At 39.5% G+C, this 25,017-nt stretch overlaps 2 protein-coding genes across 10 annotated transcripts in view; one reads left to right on the top strand and one right to left on the bottom strand.

Moving 5' to 3' along the window:
* Nucleotides 1–8,559, bottom strand: part of ide (insulin-degrading enzyme) — a 39,022-nt gene extending 30,463 nt beyond the window's left edge. For 2 of the 8 annotated variants that reach the window (XM_023824185.2, XM_023824191.2), the window contains exons 1-3: nt 7,324–7,601; nt 4,651–4,835; nt 3,411–3,618 (exon numbers count right to left, since the gene is read on the bottom strand). In XM_023824185.2, the coding sequence (XP_023679953.1) occupies nt 3,411–3,618; nt 4,651–4,835; nt 7,324–7,439 (509 nt within the window). In that variant the 5' untranslated portion in view covers nt 7,440–7,601. Of the gene's footprint in view, nt 1–3,410; nt 3,619–4,650; nt 4,836–6,628; nt 7,202–7,279; nt 7,602–8,440 lie in introns of those variants that run through there. The other 6 variants (XM_023824189.1, XM_023824184.2, XM_023824187.2 and 3 more) reach the window with 6 other exon arrangements.
* Nucleotides 8,560–9,942: 1,383 nt separating this feature from the next.
* On the top strand, nt 9,943–24,768 carry kmo (kynurenine 3-monooxygenase). Of its 2 annotated transcripts, XM_023824236.2 has the most exons (15): nt 10,047–10,370; nt 11,211–11,280; nt 11,787–11,884; nt 12,480–12,569; nt 13,699–13,747; nt 14,243–14,330; nt 17,114–17,279; nt 17,461–17,532; nt 18,588–18,709; nt 19,339–19,486; nt 19,975–20,032; nt 20,311–20,393; nt 21,586–21,687; nt 22,240–22,299; nt 22,818–24,768. In XM_023824236.2, the coding sequence occupies exons 1-15, from the start codon at nt 10,293–10,295 to the stop codon at nt 22,956–22,958; spliced, it is 1,425 nt and encodes a 474-aa protein (XP_023680004.1). In that variant the 5' UTR covers nt 10,047–10,292; the 3' UTR covers nt 22,959–24,768. The 2 variants fall into 2 exon arrangements, with proteins under 2 accessions (XP_023680005.1, XP_023680004.1); XM_023824237.2 differs by lacking the exon at nt 11,211–11,280 and having other exon boundaries at nt 9,943–10,370.
* The last annotated feature ends 249 nt before the right edge of the window (nt 24,769–25,017 follow it).

Consider the following 25,017-nt stretch of genomic DNA (forward strand, 5'->3'; position numbering starts at 1 on the left):
GTTTACTTACTTGAAAAACTATAGTGCACTTGACATTTTATTTCATGGTCAGATTTCCTTGTTTGTTTAATTGTTATATGTGACATTTAGTGGCACTAAGAAAATGCATATTTTTTTTGCAATGGTTAAAACACTGTTCTGGTCTGTTAACAATACCCGCCCTGTCAGTGAGACTTTTGTTTTGATTAAAAGATTCAGCTGCTGTAGTAATAATTTATATTTTATAAAGGAACCACTGACTGCTTTTTGTTTTATAATTACATGCATTGTTCAGTCATTCATTGCAAAGGACAATTACTGCTAAGTTCTGGCAAATGCTTATGGTCATAGCTGGATATTTCACTAATGAAAAGCAGAAGCAGTTTATGTTAAAAGGAAGAACTAATTTAATATAAACATGTCGATTATTAATTATTTAAGTTTCTTTTTTAAGATCGTGATAATTATCATATTGTGAACCTTTTATTGTGATATTTATCGTACCGTGAGTTTTTGCTATTGTTACATCCCTATTGTCTAGCCATCACAATTTGGCCTTTATCAAAGTCATTCAGATCCTTATGCTTTCCCATTTTTCCTGCTTCCATCACATCAACTTCAAGAATTGACTGTTTACTTGCCTAATATATAATGGCATCCTCGACAGGTGCCATTGTAACAAGATTTGCTCCACCTGTCAGGGGTTTTAATGTTATGGCTAATTAGTGTAATTCCACAATAGTTCCACAAATAAATAATTGAAAAATTTAAATGACGGCACCAAAAGAAAAAAATCAGAGGCCTGTACAGAACAGTACAAGCTGACAGCTGTGCATGTACTCAAGATGCTGAAAAGTATAACAAGAGACACACGGTCTGTTTTCTGAGTTGACGGTCGAGGTGCTTAATTAACAATGTCTTCAATGTGTTGCTTCACATGGTGACAGGCATCCAGATGATCTACTGGCAACCCTTGCAGGAATGTATCATAAGCCACAACCATTGTTTAAATTACCGAATAATTGGAGTAAGGTGAAACCTATAAATACAGATAACAAATACTCCATACAGCAGACACTGGACGCGACGGATGAAGGAGGCACACCTCAGGAGGTGAAAAACATCACCAGGTCTTTCCTGTTCATGAGTCAACCAACCTCCACTGAATGGACCATGTTTAAGGCCTCAATTGTTGCAGAGAATGAAAAGAGTTGCAGATAGAAGGCGGTTTATGTTTGTCAGGGAATTAACCCTAGGAGCCACTGGTGGAACCTGTCAAGTCAGAGGCCTCCAGAGGCGGCTGAAAGTAGCAGGGGGCCTAAAATGCTCCAGCAAAGGTAGTCAAGGATGAAAAAAGCCATAGAGAGAGAATATCAGTTGGCTCCAAAGACTTTTTAACAAACTGTTCAAAACCTTAAGAGGAGACATTACCTTACTCAAGCTGAGTTCAGATCGGATGAGGAAGTGTTGAGCAGTGTAAAGCAGTGTTTCGCAACCCAGGTCTCGGGGAACCCCGGACAGTCCACATTTTTGCTTCCTCTCAGCTCCCAGCACACCTATACCAGGTATTCGGTATTCCTGATTTGCTGGGAGCTCGGAGGGAGCAAAAACGTGGGCCGTCCGGGGTTCCCCGAGGACTGGGTTGCGAAACACTGGTGTAAAGAACACCTAGAGGCAGGAGGCGGTGTTGGAGACTTCTAGTGCCTTGGAGTCTATGGAATGCATGAATATCGTGAGAGCTGTGTGAACATCCTTGGCACAAAATCCAAGGCCCACACTGGAATGGTGTCTGTTATGGGGGTCTATAAGTGCCATCCCTGCTATTTGCAGATGATGTTATGCTTTGGGCCTCATCCAATCTGAATCTCCAGCACGCCAAGTGTGATGGGGGTAAGGATCAGCACCTCCAAATCTGAGGCTATGGTACCGTCTTGGAAAAGAGAGGATTGCTCCACAAGGCTTGAAGTTTACTGGTCAATCTACGTTCCTGTTGAAACCTATAGTCATGAACCTGTGTATCTGTTGTTGTTCTTTTTGTTATTACTAAGCGGCAGAAATAAGATTTCTCTGTCAGGTTACTGGACTCACTTCCAGTGACTAGGATCAATAGGAGTGACTCATAAGGATTCCAGCTGGACAATTCCCAAGAGAGCTGTTCCAGGTAAATCCGACCAGGTGGAGACCTTGAAACACGCTGAGGACAAGCCAGAGGAACTGCATCTCCAAGCTAGCTTAGAAATATCTAGGGATGACCCAGAATGACCAAGCGTCTGTCACAATGGAAGATGTTCCTCCCACAACAAGCCGCAAGAAAATGACGATGGCATTACAACTGCGTGTGACTGAACATAAAACAGCCTCAGAAACGCCACTCCCTGGGTGCCGTGAGAGTCCCAGCAGCATGAGGTGTGGAATCACTGAAAAGCAACATCCTACGAGCCAAATCAAGAAAACCCGGCCATGTGGATTTTTCATATCCGGCAAGTGTCAGATTGCAACATAGTTTGTAACCTGGTTATCCTGCCATACTACTAGCAGGCCAAGTGGGGGTGGGGTGGGGTGGGGTGGGGAGGGAAGTAATGAATAAGCTGGTCCACAACTTGGTTCTTTCCCTGACCTGCAATATGAAATTAAGAACCACAGTATTAGTGTGTACCTATGGTCCATGACTGTGCGTGCGTCATGCCAGCTAGCGGATATACTACCAATTCCCACTATCACAAACAGATAGTGCAGTGAAGCAAGTACATTTTACTGGCAGGAGACTGAATGGAAAATATAATTAGGGCTTCATGATAGAAAAACTGAACAAAACACAGAACAGCAGCAGGAAATCATGACCCTGTTACTCAAGATAATCCACAGACTTTGTAGTAAGCAGTTTAATCTAAGAAGCATTTTCTTCTGAGCTCCACGCACCAATCGTATCACTGTGCAGAAGACACAAGAACGAGCACCCCAGCGATTTCATTGTGCACGGTAAAGAATGTCTTTCACTCCCATTATATTTGATATAAGACTGACATTTCTACGGCCGATATCTCCAAAACTAGGTAAATCCCAGCAGAACAACCCAGATGGGTAGATATCACTAAAGCACCTCTAAAGCATATCGTTTTCGGTTTTGGGATGAACTGCCCCTTTAAGAATTCACTCAGACTCCTTGTAAAAGGGCATCTCATCAGTATATCACTCCACTGTGGAAAGACCGAGCATATTTTTTCAGGTAATCAGGCACATTGCTCAGGATACAAAAGTAGGGCACCAAGAAAGTAGGGCATCGATTGACCCTTACATGCTACCTGCTGCCCATATTACAGTGCTTAGTAATGCCCAAAAACCAAAACTGTAACTTACAACTTAGTGGCTAATTCAGAATGCTTCTTAATCAACTGAGGTAGCACTACTGTCAAGAGCCGTAGTGCACTAACCTGTCCAGCGCCCCCTCCAGGTGTTCATGGGACACATCAAAGTAGTAGTTGGTGTGCTCCCCACTGGTGAAAGCATTGGAACTGCCTGCATGCTCATTGAGAAACTGGCTGTATTCATTCTCCTTTGGGTACTTCTCTGTGCCCAGGAACAGCATGTGCTCACAGAAGTGGGCCAGACCTGATATATTGGGAGGGTCAGAGAGGGATCCTGCGGGAGAGACAAAGAGTCAACAGGTGGCATGACATTTATTCACTAATTATTTAGGTCTTCTCGGTCTAAAGCTTATCTGATTAGTTATTACACAAGGTGGAGCACTCTAGACAAGTTACATTCTACGCAAGGGCTATTCACATCGGGGTCCTCAAGGTTGCACTGCATTTAATAATAATAATAATAATACATTTTATTTATAACGCACTTTTCATTAACAAAATCTCAAAGTGCCACATTAAAAACAACAAGGTTAAAAATATCCATAAAATCAAAATAATATCACTACTACTAAATATGACATTTGACATTTGACACTGCAACCCCTTACTGGGTGGAAGAATAAACAATGATAGTTTAACACAGTGCACCATTTAACTGAAATTTTTTTGTATACCGTTTCTGCACTGAATGACTTATCTGACATCCTGGGTTCAATTTTGCAAAAATATGACTTATCTAAATAAAAGATAAAAAGGAAAAGTAAATGCTAGATGATCTCAAAAATAATTGCAAGATGATCTCAAAAAGGACTGAAAATTGAAGCAATTTGTAGAAAATATTATGGCCAAAGAGTAGACAAGACACTGAATATTCACCAATATGCCATTACTTGTGCGCTTCCCTACATGTCTGAAAGGACAGTGCAGTTTACACCCTACAGCTGTGCCAAGTGATGATGTCAGCAGAGCGCACAGCCTCCCTGCAGGGGCCAGGTCCTTTGAATTAAAATGTAGAATGTATTCGACATGCAGCCATTACACCTGTGAGAGACGTCTATCTTTTGCCCTAAAGCAAAAGAAAATAAATCAAAAGTACTTCATAAGTAGTATTTCGATCCCTGGAGCACTGCACTAAAAATATACCAGGAGCGTTCCTGACTATTTTCGTGTTGGGGGTGGTCTTGAGAGAGTACTGTCAGGAATTATGGGTAAATATAAAAAGAATGGGGGGGGGGGGTAAGGATGCAGGAGGTAAGAGAGAATGTTAAAGTAGGTCAGACAGCAGTAAGAATGATGACTGGCATACCGATATGGACATCCAATGCAGCAGATGATTTGTCTGTGGTGGGGTCGCTGACCAGCATAGCTTTTAGGCCGTTGGTGAACTCCAGTGCCCTGTAGACCCGCTTGTCCTCTGGGGATCGGATGATGTCGCTCACCACCCTGCGTAATGCCGGGTCTGTCATGCTGAGCTGCCGGGGTGCTTTCTGTCTACAGCCAGTGAGGAAAATACAGTAACAACACCTGTGACATGAACATCTTTAATACGGCTTTTATAGAGATCCAAACAGACACTAGGATGAATATCGAAATGTGGGTTATTTGTTGTGTCCCAGCATGCATGTAAGTAAATTCATTCATTGAATAGCCAAATACCGCCACCTGATTTCTACAGATAAACAGGGATTAACTTGAAAATCCTCCGAACTTACAACTGAGCTTACCTATAGCTAACTGTCAAAGCGGTTAATTATTTTGCTGTGACTATTCTGCGCTGGAGCATGCCTATATTCCCATTTGTGGCTGCCCTTTGCCCATGATACACGTCATATTCATTCTGCCACCATAGAATTCACCATGATGGGCTACACTCCAACGACAGGCTACACTCCAACGACAGTGCCATACATTTACACCAAGGCCTACCATTAGAGATCTCACATCATCACAACCACAATATTACACACGTCACTATGGAACTAGTGCAGACGCAGAACAGAGCAAAGAAGCCCACACGCAGGTCAGCCTGATAAAACTGATAAAACCTAAACAGAATCAAAATGAGGTCCTAGCAAAACAGATTATTAGAAGCAAGAATGCATGCAAAATAAAAAAAGTTTTAGATCAAAAAGATAACAGGCTTTACATCAGTCATCGGTCTATGGAAGTTCAGACAGCAAAACATAAAGTAAAGGTGATGAAGAAAAGAAGGGGGAAAAAACATCATAACCCACAGACTTATTCACAAAGACAGTTACATGTAAACTATATTTTAAGACACAAGGAATTTTTGAGGTATTTTTATTTATATTTAAAATGATCGCTCCGAAAATGCTGCGTGGCATCAAGATTACTTCCGCAGCCTCATGATCAGACAGTTGATCTCAGTTAAGAGTCCTTCACTTGACCTTCAATAATTAATTCAGACTAGACAGCCGAGCAGACCAGCTAAAAGGATCGAATCCGCATGGAAGAGAGAAGGAGATGAGGCATTACAGGAACTGTAATACAACACTCAGACACCAATGTATACACACCGACAGAAAGCATTCTGAAAACACCTCAGCTTTATTTTATTCTCTTGTAATTTATTACTTGCTGTATGCAAATAGGGGGAGGTTGCACATATTATAGATTTGTACAAATAAATTACATTTTGCACAGCAAAAACGTCCTTACCATAACTCCCACAACACAATTCCCTTAAACCTGTTTCATGAGATATGTTGGTGTCAACCAAACATTTAATACAACAACACTGAAACAATGCTTAGTGCTATTCTAGCGGCATATTTTGTACTTAATCTTTTGCTAAATCTGCCCATATGTGCATTTGAGAATTTATTTTGACAACTGATCGCTGAATTATTAAGAGTGACCAAGTAACGACGCTGAAAGTGTACAATATTTCTACAAACCTCGCAAAACACTCGGTGGTTTAATATAGCACTTTCACTAGATGATGACAGAGATAGAAACAAACAAGCTTAACCTATTCACTTTTAAAACTTAAACCTTCCTATCGTAACATTTATACTCATATAGTCAAACCATAAGGATTCCATTATGCTCCTCACACGATTACAACAGAATCACCAATAAAAAGTGGAAGGCTCATTGCGTACTACTATACACTGGCAACACAGATTTCCAAACATGTATAAATTACATACAAACCCTATTCTGTAATTGCCCTGGATACAATTAAGAAAACAGCTTAAGATTTCAGCTGGCTACTTAACTAGGTAGTTACAAAAGTAAGCAGCAAAAGAAGATTGTATTACCTTTGTCGTCTGTGTTTACAAATAATTGGCAAACAAAGTAGTACTTGTCTTTAAGGGATTATAAACATCTGTAACTCCTCATTATCAAACAGGCATCCATGGGACTGTTCCCAGTAGGCAGGGGTTAGCAAGGTTACAAAAAAAGCTAACGTGCACAAAGGGCATGAAAATTGTATGCGTTTTAACTACACCGTGGCTATCGTTAAATATTAAAGAGCAAATCGCCGCCGTCAAGGTATTCAGTCGTTATTTTTGACTCGTACAAGAGCTGCACTATGGGTTGGAAACTGAACAGCGTGCGAATCCGGCCTTGCCACCCAGAAAGAGGGATCACACCGGTCCGCAACGACAGTGCGGCTTAAAACCACCAGTCAGCTACATTTTCAATCCTTGGCATCGCTATTGCCAGACTTTAGTTACCCGTGTATTCATGCGATACGGCGGAATATAAAACGTCGTTTGGAGAGCGGAAAAAGACACTTGTTATGATAATTTTATCTGCTCGACTATGTGCGATCTTCGCGAAATTCGGTCATCTGTAAGTGCATCAAAGTGCAGCTAACGGCTACAATAGTTAGCATCATTCAACTTCAGCGGAAAACATATAACCAAGCGCAGATAGCTATAAAGACGTACAGTACTTAAACATACCGGAAGGCTGTTGATGATCCGACCTTTGGCTGTCTATCACTTACCCCAAATCAGGCAGAATATATGAGTACTTTCTAATTAATGGAAGGTATTTCGTAAACCGGGCCCGTCGGCTAACACATTGCTGCATACCGAAAATGTCTAAAAGGTACAACGCCATAACCTCAAGACAAACTCAATCGATTTCAGAATCTTTCCTTTTGATCAAAATCTGACTTTTTTCATTAAATCCATTTATGTCGTTCATTTCTATTTAAATATTTAACACAACTGGGTTTGCCTTTCGAAACGATGTTAACACATCTTATATAAGATTAATACGTTGACTAAAATTGATTAATACGCCTGTTCCATTACAGTGTAGTTGACGTTGACTCAATGCAAATATTGTTTACTTAACCTGGTAAAGAGTTGGCAAACTGGAATTTACATTTTTTTTATACATGGAGTTATGTTATTCTTGTCGACTGGATTCCTCTTGGAAATTACTCAGTAAAAATATTAGTTTAGTAAATTTAACAGCCCGCTGTCATCTATGATTCGTGGCTATAGTAATTTGTAGAAAGTTCGTTTGGTATTACACGTCAACTAAGGAAAAGTAAATGTTTTTATTATCTTATTAAGTAAACCGCATATATAACTTTAGTTGTACAGCTTATTACTACCGAAGCAGGAGAACAGACTAATCAATGAAGACAACGACATGTAGCATGCAAATGCCTCTGCCCACACAGACCCGCTATGAGGGAATTACCAACCAAATTTACAACCTCAGAAAAGAGACAGTGGGAAAAATGCAGAACTCCCAAATATATTAGGTATTTCATATCATATGTTTTCATTCCTGCCATTGGTAACGGCCATTTATTGTTTTGTTATATGCTATACATTTTTCTTCCTTTGGTCAATAAATTACGAATGAACCTTAATTATGAATCTGAATACTAGCGCTTTGTGACTTTTTGACTTCCTGTCATAGGCTGCATTTTCTATTATTAAATAATGTTAAGGCATAAATTGTATATTTTATTATGCGTAGGCTACTATAGTTATAAGAATTACTCCAATATCGCTTCAAGCCTCAAAACAGAAGGCCAGAGGAATGCTGTTAGCAATTCTAATGTAGATGAATACTCAGTACAGTGTTTTGAATATGCTTACTCATTCTTAACTGGAAGTCGCGATTTTCGTCATTGTCATCCCCAAGGCTAGCGAAATAGCTGACAGAATCTATTATAAATACACAATGAGCGACATCTAGCGACTACTAACAGCAAAACTTAATTCAAATTCAAATAACTTTATTTGTCCCCGAGGGGCAATTAAAGGAGCACAGGTCAGGTGACTAAGGACAGGACACAATGACATAAAGTGCAACAGTGTTTGAAGGATGCTGTGCAAAATTGCAGTCAATCAGGTAGATAAGAACTGATATGTAAAATATGTAAAGGGAGGGATTGTTAGTGGGCATGGGGGGGCTCAAGTGCAGAATGACTGATGGGTTCCAGTGCAGGGGGGGGGAAGAGAAGTGTGTGAGTTGAGGAGTTGAACAGCCATGGGAACAAAGGTCGGTCTCCTCCTCTTTGTCCTGCAGATGGGACAGGGGAGCCGTCATCCTGAGGGGAGCCACTAAAACTCTGGGGACAGAGCATGGGAGGGGTCCAGCAGAATCCTACACGCTGTTCTCAGAGTTTGCTGCTCACTCAGGGACGAAAGTGCTGTCAGTTAGATTTTACATTGTGCTATTTCATGGCCGTTAGGATTAAATGTTTCTGATTCCATAAAATTAAAAACATTGTATGGAATCTTTGGCCGGATATATATATACACACACACACTGGAAGTCGCGATTTTCGTCATTGTCATCCCCAAGGCTAGCGAAATAGCTGACAGAATCTATTGCACACGTGTGTGTGTGTATGTGTTAGTGATTAAACACTTTCAGTGGGACAATAGGAATGTTATCTTACACTATATGGCTGTTATAGCTGCAATTGGGGGACCAGCTCCATATTGATTCCTATGGATTTAGAATGGGGTGTCATAAAAGTTCCTGTAGGTGTAATGGTCAGGTGTCCCACTACTGTTGTCCATATAGTGTAAGTTGAGAATTTGAACACTAGATGGTAGTAAAAACTTGCATGGTTTCTGTCAGCTACCAATAAACAGAAATACAAGAAACTGCCCGTGTGCCAGAGTGACTTGTATGTAGTACTGCTTATATAGTTATTTTTGTTGTACCTTACATGTATTTTCATTTGTTATGAACAAGGTGAGGAAGAAAAACAGCAGCAACCACAATAATAATGATAATAGCAATAATACTGTTATTTTTTCTGTGGTGATTATTTTTTCCTTCTGTAGGTCTAATAATAATTTCTAGTCACCCAATGGTTATGTTCATAATATTTAAAGCGGAAACATAAATTAAAAGAGCGGCAATTATTGCATAATCCGACAGTATTATTATCCCCAATCAGGGGAGTGATTTGAAATTCTGGGACCCGTGACAAAATGGGCCCATTTGTGGGCAGGGTTTTCCACTTTCAATCTTAAAGTACGAGTCGCCCTCCACGGCACCCGGGCTACCTGAATCTGCCAGGGGGCCCCTGCCCCAGATTAGTAGGCATTTCTGCTTGTTCCTACACTGAAAGGATACTGACTATATAACAACTTTATATGGTGTTATGAATTTTGATCCCCTCACTATTTTAGATATTTAGATACTAAGTAGGCCTAGTACAGATTTAGGTTATTGTATTATGCTTAGTTACTAATTGAGTGATGTTTGTGGACTGTGGACCTCACCTCAGCTTTACCTTTACATGTTGAGCAATGACCAAAATGGAAAAAAAAAAAACGAGCTGAACATTCCAGTTACGTCTATATTACGAAGATGAAGGGGAACTAAAAATCACTTCTATGAACCAAGTGACGTAGTTGTTTGGTAACACCCGTACACTGGAAACGCGAGAAATTTTACTGTGCCTTGTATTTATCGATATCGTTAACAATGTGCAGCACACCAGCCAAGACGATGGATCCTCAACCTACGAAGAAAAAAGTCGTTGCCGTAGTTGGAGGTGGTTTGGTAAGAAACAAAACTGAAAGAACAAACACATCACTGTAATCAAACGGAATAAAATGAATTTTAATAAATTAAACTTCAGTCATTTACGATATCGCATTATCTGTCAACTAGGTCAAATTTTGCTAGTATAACTACTATGTTGTTGTCTCTTCGGTTTTGTATTTTTGGTTTACCCAGTTTTATCTCTAGAAAATTGTGAATGAACTATTTGATAACTGAGCGTTAGCAACTTAACTGTATGATTAATTTCTATGGTGGTTCTGCCGTTTTGCATTTCGCAATTGGAGCGTGTTGTTAAACAACCTTTCTGCATTTTTTAAAAATATATCTTTATACATACAAATTGCACACATTACTTAACAAGCGAAAGTTTTTCAATTTGTTGATTAATTTTGTAATGATTTTCACGCGTTAAACTGTGAAGCCTACGTTGAAAGTAAAAGTTGGTTAAAATAATACCCATAGGTAGCTCTCGATCAGCCCCCCGAAAAACAACTTTTCTAAAATCACTTAGCGATTTGTCTTTTCGTATACATTTCGGACTCCGCCTGGGCAAACTTTGCTCCTGTCCTCTCGGCAAATTTCATGATGGGGTGTGGATGACGTCCCGTATCTCTTCAGCGGGATGAGTCCCCCTAGGGGTAAAATCGTAGAATTGCCCCTGTGAATTGTAAAAATCTATCACCCCATGAAAAAAAATCAAAACCCATCTATGGTGTATTAACTATTGTTGTACGTTGCTTTTTAAAGCAATACATTTATAAACAATTATGGGGAATAGGTGGCCACGATCAGTAACTTGAGCCTCAGTGTGATATTCTGACTGAAACTCTCATACAGGTCGGTGCTTTGAATGCATCCTTCTTGGCAAAAAGGGGTTTTCAGGTACAGCTCTTTGAATCACGTGAAGGTAACCAAAGTTTTCTAAAAAGTTTTATCTCTGTCATTGCCTTTCCTGTTTGAGACAATCAGTGATGAACGAATTTTCCACATTTTTAAGTCAGCTTTGGTCGGCACCTATTTAAAGCACAATGACACCAAGATGCTGAAATGGGCTGTTAGACCAGCTGTCCTCTAATACATGCCCTGTGAATGAAATAATGATACATAGTACCTTGCTTGCTGGCCACCTCCCAATGATATTTTAAGACTAGCGGATACATATTTTATCTAAGATGCATATGTAATAGAAATCCAGTTTACTGTTGGAAAGAACCAAGGGGAATTTCACAGTAAAACCCAATGATATTGGTTGGTGAGCAGACACCAAACCCGTGAACTGAATGCAGCTAATCACAGATACTTTACATGTGTTTAATCATTTGAATAACACAGACTGTGTCTTTTAGAATTCGAGTGTGTAAGTATCATCTGTATGGTGCCCATAACATCTGCCGACTCCTGGACCATCCACAGATATCCGCCAGGCTAAAATTGTGCGTGGCAGAAGCATAAACCTGGCTTTATCCCTCCGAGGACGTGAGGCTCTAAAGCACATTGGGATGGAGGAAAAGGTGACCATGCATACAAACACATCCATCCATCCATCTTCCATGTACTAGTGCTAGTAAGGATTACAGGATGGCCAAGTACCTGTCCCTGATGTACACCCAGGAAGGGGTGCCAGTATGCCAGAATGCACGTACATATGATTTCAGTATCTCTTTATAGCGCATGTTGTCACTCTGCTAGACCACACATTGGTCCAGTCCAGGTTTCACACTTCCGTGACTTTTCAGCCTGACTCATTCAGACAAGATCTAATCCAATAGTTTATCTTAGACAGAGTCACAGGGCATTCACACACTCACATGCTGTAGCCAATTTAGAAACACCAGCTAGCATAAATGCATATCTGTGGGAGGATAAAGGGATACCAGAGCAATGCAAACCCCTTGTACACAGGGCTGATGCAATACTGAAACCCACGACCTTAGAGGTATGAAGCAACACAGCTACCCACAGAGCCACTGTGACTTCTGACTTAAGTCAGTGTCCATTATCAGATTATAGTCAATTTCAGACATTATGTGGCAAAATACATTGACAACAGACATGGTTTCCAATGAATGGAAGGTTACGATTCTTAACATGAGGTTTTCATTGTAGATTGTTTCGAAGGGGATTCCAATGCATGCTCGCATGATCCACTCCATTAGTGGGAAACAGTCCCCAATTCCTTATGGAAAAAAGAGTCAGGTAAGGCTCAGTTTTAACATCACACCAGCAAATGTGCTATTGTGTCTCGGAAAGTGAGACCAATAAGTCTGGACTTAGAATTTTTAACAAGCCCAGTTTATAACCTTTCCTCTACGTTGTCAGTCAATGTCATTTCAACACCTACAAACAATCTGTAAAAGAAAAATAGATTAACACTTTTGTACCCGGTACACGATTTTGAAGATTCGACCATTTCAGTAGGTTTATGATATTCATTTTCTTGTAATAGTAGTAAGTCTGCATTTTGAAGCCTAAGCTCTGGTTTTGTTGAAAGAGCTAATGGACCATGAACTTACATAAAATCCTGCAGTCTCTTGGTTACAAACCCAGAGGTTGGATTGCTTTACTGTAGACCAAGCACTTACAGTATTGATTTCTGGGAGGCACTGCTGCTAAATCATTGTGGAAGTAGGTGAGCTCAGTCCCAGTGTATTTGTGAAGTGTGACTCCTCAGAACATAAGAATTTTTGCCAGAGAAATTTAACATAGTTTAATAATTAGGTTAACCAGGTGAAATACTCAATTAGTAATTTTGGCAGAGGTTCTGACATCAGTGTTATGCAGATTTGTGGGTTATACAGCTGCAGCTCAGGTGTACAGAAATATGATGGCTAGATTTGGCAGAATACAGATAATGTAGGGGTGTCTAGTTGCCATGGTAGCAACTAGAGACAATTATGTTTTTATTGCATGAAGTAGTGCTGCATTTAGGTCAGTTAGCTGAGGATGGCGATCCCTTCATCATAGGGAGAGACTAAGGTAAGACAGACTAATCACTAAGCACAAATGTAGGTTGTCTTTGTGTGGAAACCGGGTGTTTTGCTCACTGGTCATAGAAGCATCAGATTGTAAGAGCCCTGTCTGATGGATGTGCCTGGTTTCCCTCCTGAAGCGTATCCTCAGCCTTTAAAAGGGCAATTTGGCTGATGAGCACTTTTCATGTCTGACCCAGTCCATCTACTGTAATGACTTGCTTTCCTCAGTGACATTTTCCAGAAGTCCTATGGAATCGTGGCTTTTGACACTGACCAGGCGAAAAATGTGATGTTGTTTTTAAAAACCCATTATGTTAAGAGGGTGGTTCGCTCATTCGCTCTTTTCTTTCCAGTACATCCTGTCCGTGGACAGAGCCAACCTCAATAAGGAACTCTTAACAGGTAGAGAGAGGTGCTAAATATGCTTTTTCAGTTTTAACCTGTAACATCCTGGGAGCAGCTGTAAATCATTCTCATTTACATATTGTTTCATATTCAAAATGAGTCTGATATGCGAGTAGCTTTTATGCAGGCAATGTCAAAGTACTGGAAGATAGTGATGTGGTATTTAGGCTGCACCTTACACAGTTCCATTGCAGAATAATGTAAGTAATTTTACAGAAACATTTTGAGGACGTACTGTATTACATTAGCACACCCTCTTATCCAGAGCAATGTACAAAAGGTTAAAAAAATATATCCCATGCAGTCCCTTAAAAATTCTCAAAACAACCACAGCAACCAACAAAGAAATGAGTAGTAAATTAAGCAGTCCACATTGATTTTTAACAATAACCTATTTTTTAAAAAATGTATTCCAGAGATTCCTGTAACGTAATGTGATTTTGAATTTATTGTCACGGTAACAGTGGATTTATGTTCAGTTTTTACTTTTAGCTGCGGAAGCTTACCCAAACACGAAGCTGAACTTTGGATACAAGCTCTCGGACTGGAGCTTTGATTCGGGGATGATGACCTTCCAGGGGTAATGACCGCTCTCAGGCTATGCGTGACCAAACTCATGTGATGAACCACAGCATATGGGTCCAGCTTATTACACTTTTCAACTTATATATGATATATGACATTAAGTTGAAGGCCATAAATGCTTTTAGGTACGTGGTTCTCATTGTTCATGTTGATGCACATCTGATTTATGTAAGAGTACAGATGCTCCTCTACTTATGAACTTTCAACTTATGAACTTTCAGACATACGAACGAAGAGGACTGTAAGTCCAAACTGTGTTCCTTGGGCTCCCGTTTCCTGTCCGCAACATCAATTTTTTTTTTCTTTGTTCCGATCCCGCCTAGTACGACTTCTGGCCGCTACTCCCGCCGCGCAGCAGCGTAGCGTGCGTACTCCCAGCATCCTAGATATTTGTACTTGCGTATACACTTAAAATGATGTTGAATAACAACTTACGAACATTTCAAGTTACGATCTCATTCATAAGTAGAGGAGCGTCTGTACTTACTTCATGTCAGAATCAACATTTAAGTTACAAATATGTCTACAACCACTCCTCGATTAGCGACTACCTCGGTTAGTGACTGTTTGCAAATACGACGGTAATAAATAAATAATTTTCGAACCAATGCATGCATTTACGACCAAATTTTGCACACCTGACAATAATACAAGCCAGAGTGAGAGTAACGCTGGTGTAGCTGACTGAGAACTTCATCGGAATGAGACAGCAGCAACCAATGATCATTAATTGCAGCATGAAGCCCAATTCTACCATGGTTACCATGAGTTTTATTTAGTGACCATTTCACTTAATGACCTGGTCACTGGAACAGAACTCGTTCACTAAACAAGGGGTGGTTGTAAATGGATTGGTGTGTTCAAGGAAACACATGGATATTGCATTTTTTTAGCCCTATAAACAACCTACTACAATTTTTCATTACTAATGGCAATATTGTGCCATAGCTTCTGGCATAGTGAGCTGTAAATAAATATATACAGGTAATGGACAGAAAACCATATAACAATGACTTTAACATTAAAGTAACCAAAGCAGAATTATAAACACACGAACCAAGCTGGTTTATATGACATTGAATGCTGGGTAGCACTATGGGTGAGCTATTGAAGAAGTCTGACAATCAGCACTGAATGTTGTGAGCTTCTAAAAGCTGGATTTTCTGTCAGAGTTGCCTTCAAAAAATCTGCCTGTACCCATGGGCAATGCTCAGAAGCACAAAAACAGGAGCAGTGGAAAAATTAAAATGGTCTGATGAGTCATTTCCCACACTTTCTCAACATCCAGATTGGTTTACGTATGCAGAAAACTAACAGTCAAGCATGGTGAGGAATTCATAATGGTTTTGGCAGCCATGTTGTGAGAGTCATTAGGTCCAAAGACTAGTCATATAAGTCAAAGACTGGCCATATAACATAAAAAAACAGGAGGCAATTTTACTAGACCAGGTACCTCATGATATTCCCATATTTCAAGGTGATACTGCCCTCATACACAACTTCAGGAGTGAACCTTACATAGTCAGCAGATATAAACTTTAATAAACTTACATGGGAAATTCAAAAGCACTGAGTCCTTCAAGAAACCAGAACTAGGTTATCTATCACTATATGCAGCATCTCAAGAAGGTTTGAAGGTATTTTGAAGGCAACAGATGATCCTACTACCTTTACTGTTATGGATGGGCATGGTGAAAGATGCATGACCCACATTGTGACTCACAAAACACACAAGAAAACAAAAGGACTATGAGGAGTAAAAAAAAAAACAACAACAACAATACTAAGGCAGGGAGCAATGCAGAAACAACCATAGCAGAACAGCAGCAAACACACAATGTCCAACTGAGAATAGAGGGCAAGGGCAGGCACATATATACATACTGTATAATGAGGTCTTCAATAAAGGACAGGTGTGGGCTATTACAGAACACTGAGGACAATGACTAACAAGAAACAAATGAGCCTAATTAAGAATTACTACAGTCACAAACACTAGGAAAGACTGGAAATATGGGTACAGAAAATATCTACAAGCTGAACAGAAGGATAACTAGAAACATGGAACTATGCCAACAATACATGATCATATTAGCAAGGGGAAAACAAAACTAATAAACAAACAGTCCCGCATTGGCTTGAACCCACAACGTGAGAGTATCCTAGATGCTCAGCCATACTCTTAGCATATTCAGCCAAACAGAGAAATGGGAAACACACTAAGAACTAAAACAAACCTGGGAAATAACGGGAGACAGGATGACCATCATCACCTGCTGGCAAAACAGGGAAATGACAAAGGGCCCAGGGTAGGACAGGGACCAATCCTGACATTTACTTATTTAGGTGACACTTTTATCCAAAGTGATCTACAACTGAGATAGCAGGATCAGCCAATCCCAGGAGCCAAGAGCAATTCTTGGATTTTTTTTAATGTGGGGGCATCAGCGGGGCAACAATTATTACAGAGGGGCCAACCTTTTCCTTAGCCAATAATATGCTTTGAATCGGTGAGTGATGGGGAGGGAGCACTCTGGGGGCCTGACATATTGATTAGCATTATGTTTTGCACCCCTAGCATATTTTGAAGAAACTTTCCCAAAGCACTGTTTCCTCCAATATTAATATATTTTTAAGTGTTTCTGTTATTTCGCTCATCCTCATATACTCTTTACTAGTTTATTATGGACATGACTGCTAGTAATTGTGTGTAGTCTGGTATTCCTCTGCAATCTGCATTTATCTGTCCCTAAAACCACCTGCAACTCTATATTTCAGACCAAATGGCACTGAGGAAGAAATCTATGCTGACTTGATTGTGGGCTGCGATGGGGCTTTCTCAGCCGTCAGAAAGCAGTTTCTTCGTCAGAGTCGCTTTAACTACAGTCAGACGTATATTCCCCATGGATACATAGAGCTGACCATGCCCCCCATTAATGGACAGGTTGGGGTTGTAATTGTACATTGCCCATCACACAGTTATATAATGGGGATCAGTTTTACATTCTTTGCCTGTACCTGTATGAAATGTTTAAGATACATTTTATAACAGAATCAATCTACTAATTTAATGTGTTGCAGTATTATGTAGCCTACTGTATTTACTGCTGTGTTCTTCTTTTCAGTTTGCCATTGCACCGAATTTTCTCCACATTTGGCCACGGAACACATTCATGATGATCGCCCTTCCAAACATGGTGGGTTGGTTTTGTTTGGTTGTGAGTTGTAACAGAAGCAAGCAGCACTGTTAATTGCCATGGTTTTTGCTGTTTGTGAGGAAGACAAAACTTCATTAGTTGCAATGGCTGCTTTTGTTGTGACGCCAAATTTGATTTCTCAGAATTATGGACTTGGGTTTCCTCTGGGTACTTCTGTATCCTTATGTTTCCTTATCCTTATGTCCAATGACATGCAGCATTAGTGTCCAATGACTATGCAACTCATAGTGTTTGCAAGTATGTGCCCTGTGATGAACTGGAATCTTACCGACGCTGCCTGAGATGTACCCCATGCCTGCCACATGACACCAATTAGGTGAGGCTGGAAGAGGGATAGAATATTATAGAACCAACTTTGCACCCTATCAGTTAATAGTTTAACAGCTTTTGTGAACTTTGTGAACCAAGCTTGAGTAAACTTACAGATACCCTTTGATGCTCAAAGACTGGGTAAGTGTAACTTGAAAGAAGCTGCAAACTTCAGTATTTATTGCATATAGCTTTGCTGATACTGTAGCTATTGTTGAGTATAGTCAACCAGATGGCATGGTGGTCCTTGTAGACAGTAAAATCGTGACTAGTACATAAATGATGGAAAGTGAGTCACTTATATGGCAATTTTTCAGCCATTACCAATGCTGTTGGTGCAGTGATATTCCCATTTGGTTTTCTTGTCCTTTCTGGGCTGTTAAAAAAAAACCCTCATTCAGATATAAGCTTGTGTGCTTCTTCTCTTTATCCATCTCGTAAAATGATGCTCTTCACAACTGCACCCTTGAGAAACACATAGATGACATTGATGCATGACTAAACTGGTTGCCACGGGAACAGATGACACTCTGACCTGTTATTCCACATCCATCATTTCAAGTTAACCTCTTGTTTTCAAGATTGCATTCAACAATTTTTAACTCTGTTGCTCCAATGGCGTGTGTATATTAGCAATATCCTAATATCTGTTTTCCTTGAAAAGGAATTAATCCTTAATTAAATTAATTTGTAGAGTAATCTTGATATCTGTGTTCTTAAAACAGGACAAGACATTCACCTGTACCCTGTTCATGCCATTTGAAGAGTTTGACAAAATTACAACAGGAGCTCAAGCTCTGGAATTTTTCCAGAAATATTTCCCGGATGCTGTCCCATTAATGGGAGTGTAAGTAATGCTCTCTTCTGTTTCGTACAAACCTTCCCATCCACCAATCTATGTTTTTAACTATCCGCTTATCTCGCTCTTTCTAAATCATCCCCCACCTAACACATGTTCTGTCCAGGAAGCGTGAAATTGCAGGTTCAAAGATCCAGAGCAAGATGCACTTTGTTTTGAATCAGTGACCAAACATGCATGGAGCATACAGATAGCATGTATTATGAAGCCAGTATAGTAATTATTGTATCTCAGACGTAGCGTTTACTCAGCTGACAGAAAGAGATCACAAAAGAGAATTCTAAATTGTTGTGGATTTAACATGTTTTCAAGCACGTAAGGGTAAAAAAAAACATTTAATGTTATTTTTTTTCTTTGCAAGGTTCAAACCTGCACTCAGCTGGTGCATAGCTTCCACAAATTTATCGTACAAAGAGTTAAAGTCAACTTAGCCAAACACAGACCCTCATGTCAGAAAATAATATAATATTTATGAGTGTTATTGTTGGGAAGATGAATATCATGTTATGCAATATTGTAAAGAATTCTAAATAATATTAATCTCTAATAAGAAGTAGATCAAATTCAAATTCAATTTTGTCATATTTCACTGAGTGTGTGCTCACTGTTTCTTACAGAGCTGCTTTGAAGCGAGACTTCTTTCAATTGCCGGCCCAAGCCATGGTGTCTGTGAAAAGCTCCCCGTACCACATGGGCGACAGGTGTGTCCTCATGGGGGACGCGGCTCATGCTGTAGTGCCCTTCTACGGGCAGGGCATGAATGCGGTGAGTCAACATGCTAAAGTCATTCACACAGATGCGTCTCTCAGGACAGATATGAAAAACAGAGACCCACTGAAAATCACTTAGCATTCTCAGGGTATAACTGCATTCAGTTTCTTGAAATTTCTTGAAATGTCATGATTTTAAAAATGGTATTATATCATTGCAGTAAAAGGCACAGCTGATGATGCATGTTGGCTATTTATTGTTTTGAGGAAAATTAGGTAGAGGATGGTAATTCAAAAAAACAGATAAACTTCAGAATTAGAATGAAAACCTAATTAGTTGAATCAGTGTTATAGTTTGTTGAGTTACTAACAATACAGATACCATGGATATATAGTTTCTAACACCATTCTTCTTTGGAGACTGACCGTGTCCAACCTTGTATGGAGCTAGTTATATAAGACGTTTGTTTTATTTTTTAGTAGTGAGAAAAATCTGTTAATACAGTATTTATGAGTGGATTTTACGTCATGTTCAATTTCTAGGGCTTCGAGGACTGCATTGTTTTCGATGGTATAATGGACCAATTTAATGAAGACCTGAGTGAGTATAACCTACACAAGGGTTCTTCAAATCTGGACCTCGATTCCAAATCCCGGCCGTGTTTTCAGCTCTCCCAGGTAGTTAGTGTAATAATTACTGATTCTGATTGGTCAGAGGCTTCACGCCTGGCTCACAGGTAAAGAAAGGCTGGAAAATCAGCAGTGCTTGGATCTTGAGGACCGTGATTTGAATAGCCCTGACCTACACTGTGAACTTAACAAACATAGTGAAAATGCTTCTCTGCTATAAAAGTTACTTGGTGCAGTTGTTGTTTTTAGGTGCTGTCCTTCTGGAATATTCCAAAATAAGGGTGCCAGATGACCACGCCATTGCTGATCTTGCCATGTACAATTATATTGAGGTATGATAACATCTGAAGGAGGGAGATGACCACAAAACCTGACATTGTTATTATGATGCATCGATACTTTATTTATTGGGTAACTTACTGGGGGACAGTAAGTCTGGAGCCTATTCTAGAATGTACAGCACACAAGACAGGGAAACCACTTAGGTGGAATGCAAGTTGCCTTTAAGCATCACTGCACATTTCTTTACTATGGTGGGAAACAGGAGTATCTGGAGAACCCAGAGATGGATCTAGTGTTTTTCTCCACTGTCACTGAAGTGTGAGGCTGCAGTGCTACACACTGAGCCACTGTGTTAGCCCAATGACTACTGCATGTATTACTATTATAACACATTCTGCCAAAATCATAGTTACATTGCTTACTTGTTTAATGACTTACATACATAAAATTTTACATATTTCCACCACATGAAGCTTGATTAATTCATTTCTTATCTTGAAGGGTGCAACCACAATTCCATTACTAGGATGTGAACTTTACTAACAAGTCAATCCATCATCCATCGATCCTCCAACCTATTATGCTGCTCATAATGGCAAGGGGGCGGGGGGTTACATAGACTATAGCCTATCCTAGGCAGCATTGCATAAGGCTGGGGTCCAGATTTTACTATTATAATACAAAAAGAGAAATACAGATTTATTGAGAACACAAACGTGAAACGGTAATAGTATTGAAGCATGCTAAATTATATGTGGGTGTGAAAGACAGCCATAGTGAAGGACAGACTATCCACAGTAAGGTTCCAGCAGAGATGAACAAATCTGTACACGAACGGGAAAAAAACAGAAAAAAATGAGACCATGAGGTGTCAAACAAAAGCAGGAAGTTAAAACCAATACTAATAATGGCTTTACTAAAACACAAGAGAAGCACAATCAGAAAATCACACTAGAACATCCACAAACGCACACAACAAAACCAGGAGCAAACATAGCAATATAGAAAGAACACAGGTATCTAAGCAATAGCAAACATAATGACCAACTGTGGAACAAGGGCAAGGGCAGGAACTTAAATACACAGTTAACAAGGGTACAATGTGAGACAGGTGTCTAAGTACTAATTTCACAAGCATTAGACATTAGGCCAAACAGGTGAGGGCAACTGGGTCTGTATTCTAGTGCAAAATTGACTTTGGTTGTAATTCCGAACAACCAATTGTGATTTCTTATGCTTCAGATGAGGTCCCATGTCAACTCCAGATGGTTCCTGTTTCGGAAATTTCTGGATAATTTTCTTCACCGGATCATGCCGAGGACAATCATCCCATTGTATACTATGGTGAGTACGGCTGTGCTTTTTACTTCAGTAAACCTTTGCATTCTATGCAGCATGATTTGACCTACTGTCCATTTATTTCACAAAGGAGCAAATGAACAGACCCATGAAGTTTTAAATTTACCCTATGGTTGGAAGAAAGCTGCAAACCCACAAACAATTCTTCACTTTGTTTCTTATGATGCAGCCTGTTATTAGCTATTAATATTCAAAGAATAATATAATTTCCATACAGCAAGTCCATATTCCAGTTTTTTCAATTTAAGGTGTTTTTTCCAGTCTTTCTTCACTTGAGTTTTATATATAAAGGTCAAGCAAAGAAAGACAAGCACATCTCTGTTTTCTTTTAGTATTGCAATATTTTCCTTTTTTAGTGCCTTTTTTGAGAGAGTGAGAAGAACTAAAATTACGTTGCCTTATTCTGCACACCCAGGAGAGAGGGCAGCACTGACAGAACAGCCTTAGCTGTGAAGTCCAATCTAATTGGCCTCTCTCCATAACGGCATCATTCATCTGTTGTATCTGGTGCTTTCCACTCCCATTTTATGCCCTTAGGTAACATTCAGCAGGATGAGATACCATGAAGCCGTGAGACAGTGGCAATGGCAGAACAAGGTAAGCAGGATCTTTGTTTGTTCGTTTATTAGATATCTGATGATCTGGCATTGCGTAATTGGACGGAGGCCAGCCAAAGCAAAAAATCTCAAAAAAGAGTCTGAGTGACCACAGGGACAGTGCATGACTTTTACTAAGATACAGCAAAGCTTCTGATTTGTTATATTTGAAGGGGAGAAAAGGCATTTACTTCTAGTTGTGTCTTAGCTTAGGAGAACATGTCTTTCCTGATTAACTCAATTAAATTTCAATCTAGAACACTGACAGCGTTAAGCCTGCTGAAACGCAGCTTGGAAAATACTTATTGGCATATCCATGCATGAGTAAATGGCTTTGACAAATTAATTCCTGAAAACAGAATTAATTTGGAAAAGGCCCCTGGCTTGGTTAAGAGATAAATATAAGCATAGATACAACTGGGGTTAACATTCTGAAGATGCTGTTATAATAATTTCTTAAACAAACCATTTGTTTCTTTGTAAATACTGTATTAGTAAACATTAACTTCTTGTTTTCAGGTGATTTCTAGAGGCCTGTTTGTATGTGGCACCGCATCTGCAATTGGAGGAACCTTCTTGCTGATTAAACTTTTTACAATGAGACCCAGCATCTCTCTGGAGCAGCTCTGGAATCGGGTTCCGGCTCTCAAGTGGTTCTGAGACTGCAGTAGTTGAATGGGGCCATAGAATCCATGAATCAATCCAATTAACGTAATATGATAAATTAAGAAACTAAGGCATATTTGAAATCATGACAAATAGAGATGACATCATTAGAAATATTCCATAAATATTTCTCCACCCATGGCTAAGAAAGCTATTTTATAAAAGATATGTCTTTTGGTAATGTAATAAATGTAAGAGTAGTCTGTTGCCTTGGTGACACTGGGAAAAAAACAGCAGTTGTTAACAGCATTCATTTTTAAAGTATTTCTGTTTCCTCACAGTAAACAAATGTAGTGTTATCACAACAATGTTATGTAATTAGGTCATTTAAGATGTGTTTATATCTTCAGTGCCAGCCACAAAGTGTCATTAATGCAAAACTGGTGCGTCAAATAAGGTGTCTTGACAATTGCTGCACAATTAATGACAATCAAAACTACATGAATGGTGGGTCACATTATATCTTCAGGGGGCATTATTTCCTTCACCTCTGTCACATCTTCTTGTTCTGTGTTGTCCTATACTTCAGATACTCCTACAGGCATATTCCACATACTGGATGTACTTCAGACATAACGTATGCTAAGTTCTAGTTAATTTCTATAAAAGTTCAAATTGTGTCTGAAAATGAATTGCCCCAAAATTAAAATCTGAAAGAAATGGAATTTCCAACAAATAACGCAACAGCTCAACTTTGGAACCATTAAGAAATTATTAACGTCTAAGTTCATAGTAGGTGGCAAATGGTGGTTGGTGGTTGACTGGGTGGCACTGTTGCCTCACGCTACAGGTTAAGGGTTGGCCTACCTTCCCTACTTTGTGTTTGTGGAGCTTGCATGTTTTTCCACGAATTAGTGTATGTTCCCCTGCCAGCCTGGGAGAGGCTCCCTCTGACCCTTTATCAGAGGTATTTAGTTCAGGTCCAGAAAGTAAAAATCCAGACCAGGATTTTGTTTCACCCAATCGGTTGTGTACTCTGTGGCTGTGACCTTTTTATACTTTATACTAGTTGGTTGAAACAAAATCTTGGTCTGGATTTTTACTTTCTGGACCAGAACTATCCACCTCTGCTCTATACTGGTTAAGGGGGTGAAAGATAGATGGATTAAGTGGCAGATATTTTTCTTTGTTGTGTTCATTTTGGAGGATAAACCAGTCCTGTTGGAAAGCTTCTCTGAAATATACCAATAGCAAAGGCCTAGTAAGGAGTAGGACCACATGCTTCCTACATAACAACCTTTAACCTTTCTTTAAACTGTGCTTAGTGGGACACTGGACCATTCTTCAGGAAAACAAACTTAGAGTTCCCTGAGGAACTGAGGATGCAGAAATCGACTTTGCACTCTGCAGGTCGAGTACTCGATGTTTGGCCATTTTGGAGCTCTGTCAGTTGCATTGTGTCAACACCAAAGTGCTGATTGTGAAGGATCTTCAATAGCAGACACTAACTGGCATTCAGTCTAACATGACCCAACTTTGTAGCTGTTTATAATTGTTATTTAGTTACTTCAAAGGTAGCATCCTTTTTCATTTGGTGTTTCCATTGTGTCTACTCCCTGTATGTCAACCCCTATTTAGATAATTTTTTATCTTTAATTTTATAGTATTTAAAATGCCTTTTTATTTGACAAGGAAACCTGTAAGGGAACAGAGTAAGGGATTAGATTGAAACCTTTAACTGTGCAGCTTTGAGATGGCAATGTCAGCCATATATGATTGTATAGGCTTGTAAATACATAATATTTGCTGTGTGGTACTTGAGTGGTATCTGAATGGAAATAATAAACAGATGCAATACCTTGGACCTTGGTTGTATAGATAACTTTTTTTCATGGTTTGCCATTGTGTTGGTAAGTCATATCAGAATATGGCAAAATATAAAAGGATTTCAGGAAATGCTAATTTCAGGGGAGCTTGTTACCTAGACGTACATCACAGGTGGCTGGTCCATTAAGAGAGATGAGATAGAACTTTGAAATAACTAATTGCTAAAGTTTTGCTTACCTAGACGTACATCACAGGTGGCTGGTCCATTAAGAACATAAGAACATAA

Source organism: Paramormyrops kingsleyae, chromosome 3, assembly GCF_048594095.1.
Source record: "Paramormyrops kingsleyae isolate MSU_618 chromosome 3, PKINGS_0.4, whole genome shotgun sequence".
Lineage (NCBI taxonomy): Eukaryota > Metazoa > Chordata > Actinopteri > Osteoglossiformes > Mormyridae > Paramormyrops > Paramormyrops kingsleyae.